General features: G+C 33.1%; 1 protein-coding gene across 1 annotated transcript; it reads left to right on the top strand.

Moving 5' to 3' along the window:
• The first annotated feature begins 7,124 nt into the window (after positions 1 to 7,124).
• On the top strand, positions 7,125 to 8,276 carry LOC125864878 (zinc finger protein 2-like). Its single transcript, XM_049544975.1, has one exon. It carries the CDS (start codon positions 7,365 to 7,367, stop codon positions 7,881 to 7,883), a length of 519 nt encoding a protein of 172 aa, XP_049400932.1. The 5' UTR covers positions 7,125 to 7,364; the 3' UTR covers positions 7,884 to 8,276.
• The last annotated feature ends 2,118 nt before the right edge of the window (positions 8,277 to 10,394 follow it).

Below are 10,394 nucleotides of genomic sequence, written 5' to 3'. Positions count from 1 at the left end.
TTTTTTAACATTATTCCCACTTTTCATCATTGTGAGTAATGGAGATGATGGTAGTTTTAAAACTACCAAATAACTCCCCACTTAGTGGGTAGTTGGAAGACTTAATGGGTAGTTGAAAGTTACTAAGTAACTTTCCCACTTCCCCACTTCTCCACATATCTTTAGGATTTAACTTATAGTAATTATTAAATCAAAATATAATTACGCGGGCCATAGAAATTTACACTTTGGATTTCAAAATCTCTAATTTAGTGTTAAAGAGATAATGTGAAATGAATATTATATTTAAGGTTATAATCACTTACTCAAATAATTTAACTCAAAATTTCTCTTTGAAATCGCCTCTCTCCAAATCTCAAAATGGTGAAAAATTGGGGAAGAATTCCGATTTTCAAAAACATAACACTGCCAGGGATTTTACTCTCCACGAACGCGGCCTTTGTCTGCAAACACAGAGGTTCGTTAAGTCTCCACGAACGTGGAGGGCAACAGTCTCAACCCTCTGTGAACGTGGCAAGGCTCCCACGAATGCGGAGATCAGTAATTAGACCCTCCGCGAACGCGAGTGTTCCACTAACATACCCTTCGTGAACTCGATCACTAGCTTTGCGAATGCAATCAGTTGGCACCACTACCAAATTTCAGCAAAATCATCAAACACATGAAACTTCAAATAGACCCTTGGAATTCGTTTGAAACCCCGTGTACATAAACCAAATACCATACCCCACTACACTTGACAATCTGGAGTCAATGGAACTATCAAAACATGAATCTGATGTCTCATTAACCCACAACTCGTGAAAATCGCAATAGATTAACAAACACACAAAAAGATCAAACTGCCCTCGAGACCTCCAAAAAAATCAAACAAGACCTCACCTAGGCCTAAAAACATCCTATCAATCCAATGGAATTGTTGGAAATCTATTCCAAGTGTCTGAACTCTGAATGTTGACCAAAGTCAACTCTTAGTCTAAAAGCACCTAAACTTCCAACTCAAGCGCTCAAATCCACGAAACAACTCTGAATCAAAGAAAAATTACACTCCTAGACAAAACTTCACATTCTGAAGTTGATGGAACTAACATAATTCCATTCCAAGACTCGAAACTCTGATTGTTACCAAAAAAAAAAAATTAACCGCTTTAAACCTTTCTAAACTCAAAACTTCCAAAATTCAAAACTTTTCAATCATATTTCAGGACCAACTCTACAAACTGATCAGAAATGACTCAGGACAGCTACCAGAAGGGGTAAATCGGTAATTTTATGAAATTTTTTAAAGATGATCTTCTAGGTCATTACAATGAGGAGGAGGAGGAGGAGGCTGGAAATGAAAGAATGTAGCATTCAAACATACTCACAATATACTATCTATACTTATAATATATAGCATTTTATACTCACAATATACTCCTATTATAATAGAATACTTACATTATATTATATATACTTAAAATATATAAAAGTTACAACTTAGAAGATACTTAAATGAAAGTATTTTGAATTTTTATTAATTCTCAAAAAAAAAAAAGTATTTTGAATTTTTATGTGTCAATACTTGTTAAAAGTTACCACTTACAACTTAGAAGATATTTAAATAAAAGTATTTTGAATTTTATGTGTCAATACTTGTTTAAGTTAATGTTTGCTAACATTATCTTTTCAAGTATTAACTTATTATAGTGACTACAAATTTAATTTTCAATACATGGTTATGTAAAATAATTAAAATTATTTATTTGATGTTATACAAATTTTATGAAAAAGAAATTAAGAAATGCAAAGATTCATCGAGCTTTTGACTTTATTAATAGATTGATAAATTTCAAAACATACAAAGTTACAATTATAACGATTGCTTTAGTAACCTATTGTATTGTTGGGGTGTGCTTCTTATTTTGTATGTCAAGTTTTAAACCTATAGTGTTTACCATTAGTAGAAGACAGAGAAATAGACATAGTTAATGAGTGAAAATTTCTGAATCCAAGTCAACACCGACAAAGATCTTTTGATTTCTCGCGGCTGGGCCGGCATCACAAATGGTTGTTTGTATGTAATTGTTGATGGCTTGATGCTAATGCAAAGAGCCTTTTGCATTTCCCGTAAAAGTGGTCCATATGACGCCCTTTCAACTATTGTACCTTTCTAAAAATTATGCTGGTTTTGTGCATGCAATCGATATTTTACTGAATTTGGCATGGTTGACCTTCCACTTATCCTCGGATTCAATGGAAATTAACTATCCAAAAAGTTGTACAAGTACACCCAACCTATATTTTGCTATCATTTTCTCCTCTTTCCTCTTTATCCAACAATGGAAAAACAAACCACTAATAAAATATACCAACACCACCACATCTTTGATTCAACATTTACCTATCGAGGCATTAATCAAATGTTTGCCTTAAATCATTAAATATTATTCTCTTCGTCCATTTTTAATTGTCATGTTGCACTTTCGGAAATTTAATTTGACTAATTTTCAAAGTTAAATTAGATTAATTTGATATTTTGAACAAAAAATTTAGATATTCAAAAACTATACGGAAAGTACTATAAAGTGCAATTTTTTGCATGTCAATATGATGAAAAAATATATCATAAAATGCTAGTCAAAGTTCTTATCATTTGACTCTAAAAAAAGGAAATCATGACAACTAAAAGTGGACGAAGAAATTAATTTGAAATGATTATATATATATATATATATATATATGGAATGAGAATAAAATGTACCGAACGAACACACTGAGATGAGAATAATATTTTTTGGCGAAATACATTGACATACCTTTAAACTTTTTAGTTTCATAACAGTGACATTCACATACCTTTTGTTATACGTTAATTTACTAAAGGTCAAACCATAACATTTGGTCCTTAATGTTTCATAAAAGCAATGTAAATTCTAAAACCATTTTCTCTAACATAATTTCTTATTTTTTATTTCTTAAAATACTACTCCATTCCATCGACCTAATATCCATTTTTGTTTAAGCAAGAGAAAATAGTAAATTTTGTTAGAGAAAGTAAAGACAATAATGTTAGATTTCATGAAGTTTTTCTTTAAGCTAACAAAGAAAATGATATTGGTAGATTTTGTTAGCCAAGTGGCATCCACAGTTAAATTTAATACTTTTTTAAAAATAAATCTGTTAGGCTTAGGATAAAGAGTTAAAATAAACACCATTTGTTATATATTAAAGACTATTTCAATTAAGTGATTGAGCAACCTGACAAATGATGAATTTTCTTTAGACGTTTTGTTCACTCAATTCGAATAGATTTGAGGTTGTACGATTTGTTGAGCATAAATGTGTATCATTAAAGGAGGTAATATGTTTTAAATTATTAACTTATTCGTATAATGAGTGTCTGACAATATGTGTAGAAGGTTTTTCAAAGTTTAAACTAAAATTATTGAATAAAAATATTTCATTATATATTTAAATGCTTCATAGAACATATCATAATTTGAGTGTCTAAATGAACTATATTGGTAAATCTTAAAGGGGTTGTTAATATATTCCACCTATATATTTCAATTAATTTACGCCCACAAAACCAGCACATATATTTCCTCTATCCCTTTTGTCAAACTCGATATTGCGTGTTTTCCTTTAAAGCCATAGCACAAAATCTTAGTCGAAGCCAGTAAGTTGAAAAAACTTTATCATGTGTTTCACAATAAACAATAGTTGTGTCATATATTCATTTTTATTAGTTCACTACAATAATTTTTAAAATTTTTTTTTTATACTTTTAGCATATCAAGAGAATTTTTTTTTTTTCAAGTTTTACTCTTATCAAGACGTAAACTAAACACTAATTACTATAAATATTATGATAAAAAACATGCAAGTTCAAAATAAATAAGTAAAAGTGAATGAAGAGAATAAATTCAATTCTTACATACTTGGGTCTACAAAATATGAATTTATCGAAATTATGAAATAAAACAAAGTCTCACAAAACTAACTAACGTCAGTGATATACAAAAGAAAAGTTTCATTGCGGATGAAAAAGTAAGAAATGAAAAGTTTCTACTTTGGAGATTCTTGTTTTTCCCGCATATTCACAGGCCAAAGTGTTTAGCAGAAGAGAAAATATCAGTCTCAAAGGGGGTTTGAATTGGGTTTTTTTGGTCAAATATATTTTTAAGTTAATTTTTTATTTTTGAAACTGTTTGGCAAATATAGAAATAAATTAAAATAAGTAAAAAATGATTTAAAAGAAGTTAGGAAATGTTTGACAAAGATTAAAAACAACTTAAATAAGTCAAAAATCAAAAATAGATCTCCCCTACAATTTATTTAACATAAAAAATCATTTAAATTTGACTTTTTTTTTATTTTTGACTAAAAAAACTTAATTCAACGGGCTCTAAAACCTATATGATGATACAACTGATTGACAAGTCCCATCACAATTCTTCTGTTATACTGTTATCCTCATCTGGATGATATTTCAAATGAAGTCGGCAAATTCTTTTTGTAACTAACCACTCAAGTCAAGGAATAAACCCAAGTGCTACTTTAATTTAGACTTTGGTTATTTGATGTTATGGAGGGTCTTACTATTGTCCTAGAGACACGAATGTCATACATCATATTTCGTAGGGAACGTAGAACTGAAATAGTTTCTATAATACTAATCAGAAAAAGTTCTATAATTCTTCATTGAAAAATCTTAAGCTTGACAATATTCAAATAATTATTGCCTTTGAGCCTTATTTGTTTGCACTTTATTGATATTTGAATTTAAATGATTGAAATCTCAGACTATTAAAAAAATACATTCTTTCTTTTTCTTAAGATTAAATCAACTTAGTATAGAGTTGAATAGATCCAAGTTATTCTAATATTTAACAATTTTATAATTACTGAAAAGTAATTCAGATAAAAATTATAATGAAGACCAATTACCACTCATTTATCCACGACTATCATCATTAGCACCCACTACTTGTAATGACCCGGACGGTCATTTTGAAAAGTTTCATGAATTTACCAATTTGCTCCTCCCGATATCAATCCCAAGTCTTTTATGTTTGAGTTTGAAAAGTTGGTTTTGAACTTTGAGTTAAAAGTTGAGAATTTGGTAAGTTTGTGAGTTTTAAAGGCTAAGTTGTTAAGGAAGGGATTTTTGGGGTCTTTTGGAGTTTCGAGTGTCGGAATGAAATTTTGTCGATTCCATCATCCCAAAATGTGGAATCTGAGCAGTGAGAGTTGTCGATTTCTGTTTTCGAGTCTTTTTGAAGATTTGAGGTCCTAAGTTGTGAAATTGTGAAAATTTAGCCTTTGAATTGACTTAGATCAACATTCGGGGTTTGGATGCTCGAATTGAAATTCTGAGAGTTCCATTGGATTCGGGGGATGATTACAAGCCTCGGTGAGAGAAGTCCCGAGCTTGTTTTAGCCTTTTTAGGCGTGAGTTAGTTTCTACAATTTATATGTTGCAAATTATTCTGTTCATATTAATGTACCAAGTTTTTTTCACTTGATGATACATAATTTTGTTTGTCTGTTGATTTACAATTGTAATTCAGAATGCATGCACTAATATACATCCAACATGGAGGAACTGGCTAGAGTGTGTAACTAATGCAAACATTAGTTATACATAGGTTGGAAAAGAGTACCAAACAAGGTACTAGTAATACACAAGGCTAATGCATGCATTATTTTTCCTAATACACTACCAAACAACCCCTTAATGTTTTATTGTTTTGAAGATACTTTTACTTGTGTTACTCTAAAAACTTGTCCATATTATTTTTAAATTTGAATATATTTTGTTATTCATTCCAGTATGTAACAAAAGCTACAACGTCTAGTTCTGCCTCAGCACGTAGCTTGAGTGCTAGACTATTCCACCAAGTACCAACTACCTCCAATTGTGAAGCCAAAGATTTCATTAAGGGAGTTGAAGATTTGAATATGTATGAACAGTAATATTTAACTTATATATATGGCATCATTTCCCAACAAAGGGGTTCAACTAATCATGTTTCACCCGCTCTAGCTTTACCCGCCTACACAACACAAATACCGAGTAACTCTGCCACGAATACTTTGGCTGACTGGACAGAAAAAGTTTGTTTGCATGGTGAACAAGGATTTCTACTGTTCATATACTATTTGCTTCAACATGTCAGGAAAGAAACCCCAACATGAAGACAGCCACATAGATACTCCACCATCAGAAGAAAATACTAAACAAAGTTGTCCACAAGATTCTCTCTCATCCTTTTCCTATTTTTTATTACAATTATTGCCAAACTTTTGGGCCTACCACTTCACAACATTACATCAATCACATTCTAATTGAATGTAGTATAACACACTACCACCACTCACTCCAACATCTACATTCTGTTCAAAAACTTCTCATACACTAGTTCTCTCATACAGGAAATAAATTTTTGCAGTAGGGTTTCCATCTTTATAATACTTGTCACCTACTTGATAATGAAAGTTTCTGCAGTGTACAATTTTAACACCGCACAAAAAAAAAGCATGGGAAATGATGAAAACACATTGAGCAACTTAATGAAACATTTGGATATAGTGTTAACCTATAAACCATCTAGTTCTTGATAATATAACAAAACTTAACTGAAAACTTCAGGCAGTCGGGGTCCATTAAAAAACCCTACCTTTCGGCATGTGTCAACCCACAAAGCCGCTTGCCTGATTTCTAAGTCATAAACTGCTACCAGAAACGATCATAAATCTATAAGCTACAGCGAATAATAGAAGCAGCAAAACCACGGAAGACGACAAATTGTAGAAATATGATGAGGCTAAAAATGGAATCAAAACTGGATTGTCCATCTTGTTTATTTCTTATTTATAAAGAAAATATCCACCTGGTTTATTTTAGTAAAACTCTAGTGGAAGATAATTAAAGTTTGATATATCAAAAGAATTCATTAATACTACATCAAGGAGGGGTAATCTTATTCTACCTTCTGCATAATTAGGTAGAATTACTTAAATAGTTACCTAATTAAAGGTAGAACTATTTCAACAGATGAGAGATATCAGTGGGGAATTTAGACTTGACAAAGACAGCAGTGTAACATGATCTAAGCACTGTCCCCTAGAACACCAAGCATCAGCTGGAGGGGACAGTGAAAATAGATATGATCAATCATAGTTATCTGATCTGACCTTCACCTCCTGTGTGATCTCTTTTTATTCCTTGCCTATCTGTCTGGAGCCCTTTAAAAGTCCTTTTGGCTAGTATCTCCATAAAGCACCTTTGTACATCCACAAAATTTCAAGCTGGCTCTTCAGTGAAAATTGTGGGAGAAGAAAAAAGCAACCTCTGCTCAATTACAATACGATCGGGAATGAGAGGTGCTGAAGATGGCAATCAAGGCACTTATGTGCTTGATCAAGGAGAATGGTTGAATTTGAGCTTAGGAAGAAACTTGCCTTCGATATCTAAAGAATCTGAGTCACATATACCGACTTCAGGCAAGGTTTTTTCATGTAACTTCTGCAAGAGGAAGTTTTACAGTTCACAGGCACTAGGAGGCCACCAGAATGCTCACAAGAGGGAAAGAGGTACAGTAAGACAGTATCAATCTCAGAGGATGATGACAATGATGGCTTTGCCAATCAATAACCCCATGTTCAGATCACTTGGTATGATTCCCCACTCCCTTGTGCATAAATCCAGCAGAGATGCAAGAGCAACTGCGGCTACGTTCAGCGAGGCTAGCGCAGGATATCAGAGGACATCACTTACCAATCAAATGGACAGATCATTTGATCTGAAGTGGCCAGGAAGTTTTCAACTAAATCAGCAGCAAACAAAAGACCATACGTCAAATCCCACTAAGCTTGACCTGAATCTGAAGCTGTAATTGTTCTCCTCATCCATACAGTCAACCCAACCCCAAATATTTCAGAACTGAGGCATAGTTATTATTGTTGTTGTTACCCGTCCCACATGGAACTCGTTATTTGCCCATCTGTTACAGCTTCAGTCCATCAGTACATGAACTATTTTGATGAACTTTGGGCAACAATTAAGAGCAAAAGAATCCTATAGCAGTACAACTCTTTAATATCAGGATTTTTTTCCAGACCCTAGTGTAAGGATCAATAACAACAATTTCAAGCTTTCTCATGTCCAGATATGAAACCAGAAGTGTAAAATGTACTTAAGTGCTTTTGTTCCTACAGCCCCTGGAACCGCACAACACCATAATCTCCATCAAATATATAGCAGAAGGTTCTCTAGCTTTTGTTTATAATCTTCTTTTCTATTTATGATCTGTAATCTAGAAAGTAACATGTTTATGCTACAAGAAGTTGGACAAATTTTATCTAGAAGTTATAAGAAAAGCAACTGCATTCAAACGTTCTTTACTAATGAAGTTTGAAGATATAATATATTTGCAAGGGAGAGAGAGAGTGCATTGAGCAACACACACTGGTTTCACAGCATTAGTGAAAGATGGAAACTATGGGGGGGAACCTTCATAAAAATTCCATTTCCTTCTCAATAAACGATGTAGGAGGAGAAGGAAACGACTTCTCAACTTTTTTTGTTTGCTTCCATCATTTCTAATTCTCCAGATGGTGGTCAACAATGTTCATGACTAAGATATCACATATTAAATTGAAAATAGAACGATTTGGCCTTCAAGCTAGTACTTTCAACACGTCAGTTTGATCGATTCTTCACTTTCACGTCCCAGGTGAACAGAAATGATAAATGTAAGCCCCTACTAATCAGCAAATATTAGCAAGCCTTCTCTAACACTTACTTTAAAGCTCTACTGCTACATGACATCAGCAGATTACAAACAGAAAGCCACTACTTGCACCTCTCGTAGAACCTTTTGAAAACTAACAGCCACAAATGAAAATCATGTCCGGATGATTCATCTTTAGTTTAATGCCAAATCAACCAAAATAAGACCTAAAATATTCAGCATTACATCACAAGCACTCTCTATTAAATGCTTTGAGATGTTGACACTAAAAAACATCATGCGAGTACCCATAAATACTCTTCTATATATCTTTACTGACACACATTCTGAAGACATATCTTTGATACCTGATAGTCATCATCTATCTGAATTTCATATTATGTAATATATAAGATACAGCGCTATAATTTCACATCTTACTAAAGCACCAAATATTAGTTCTATTTAAAGCACTTACAATCCTGAGTGACATAATCCAAGTTTGATAACATACTATCTCACAGCCACCAACAAATGAAACTTGTCGCTTCTCCTTTTTCAAGTTTTGAGCACCTCAAAGCCATTCCTGTCAAACATTTTTTCGCTAATTGAATACAACGAACTTTCTGTTTAGATTTTTTGAGGAAGTACTAAACATCTAAGCTCTCAAAACAAAGCATCGGTACCTGTGAGAAATATAGGAGAAAAGTATTATTATTGAATTGTATATTTACATTCTTACTTTGAGCCCTAATTATAGACAGTTAGACACTACATGACAATCCTTCTCCAAGTAGAATACTATATACAAATCATATTCATATTCCTACTCTAGCACTCCTCAAGTTGGTGCATACAAATCATATGTACCGAGCTAGCTACAACTATAATTAATACGAGGAGCAGTGAGGGACTTGGTGAAAATATCTACAAGTTGATCACTCGACTTCACAAATTTTGTTACAATATCTTTGGAGATAATCTTTTCTCTGACAGAGTGACAGTCAATCTCAATGTGCTTAATCCTCACATGAAATATAGGATATAATGTGGTATGAAGGGACTCTTGGTTATCACACACAAATCCCATCTGACTGATTTCTCCAAATTTTAGTTCTCTAAGCAATTGTTTAATCCAAACTAGCTCACAAGTTGCTACAGTCATTGCTAGATATTCTGCTTTTGCACTAGATCGAGCAAACACACTCAGTTTCTTACTCTTCCGGGACACCAAATTATCTCCTACTAAAACACAATATTCAAATGTAGAACGTCTTTCAGAAGGTGATCCCTGCCCAATCAGCGTTTGTAAGGTGATCCCTGCCCAATCAGCGTTTGTATATCCAACGATCTGCTCATGACCTCGATCCTCGAAAAAGGAGTCCTTTACCTAGAGAGGACTTTATATCTCATAGATGTGAATTGCATGCCAATGGCTATCACAGGAAGAATCCATAAACTGACACACAACACTCATAGGAAAAGAAATGTCGGGTCTAGTCACTGTGAGATAATTCACTCTAATACCATCAAGCCTAGTGTGTCGATTGCATCACTCACCTTATGGTCTAAAATCGTGTGAAACCCTACCAAAAATTGGCAAATGCACAGGAAAATTGGCAGAGGTCACCGAATTAGGGTTCCGGTGATCTAAATCCAAAACAAACTTGATGG

Source organism: Solanum stenotomum, chromosome 5, assembly GCF_019186545.1.
Source record: "Solanum stenotomum isolate F172 chromosome 5, ASM1918654v1, whole genome shotgun sequence".
Classification (NCBI taxonomy): Eukaryota; Viridiplantae; Streptophyta; class Magnoliopsida; order Solanales; family Solanaceae; genus Solanum; species Solanum stenotomum.
Note: the sequence above shows the minus strand (reverse complement) of the source record. Positions and strands in the feature narration are given on the sequence as shown.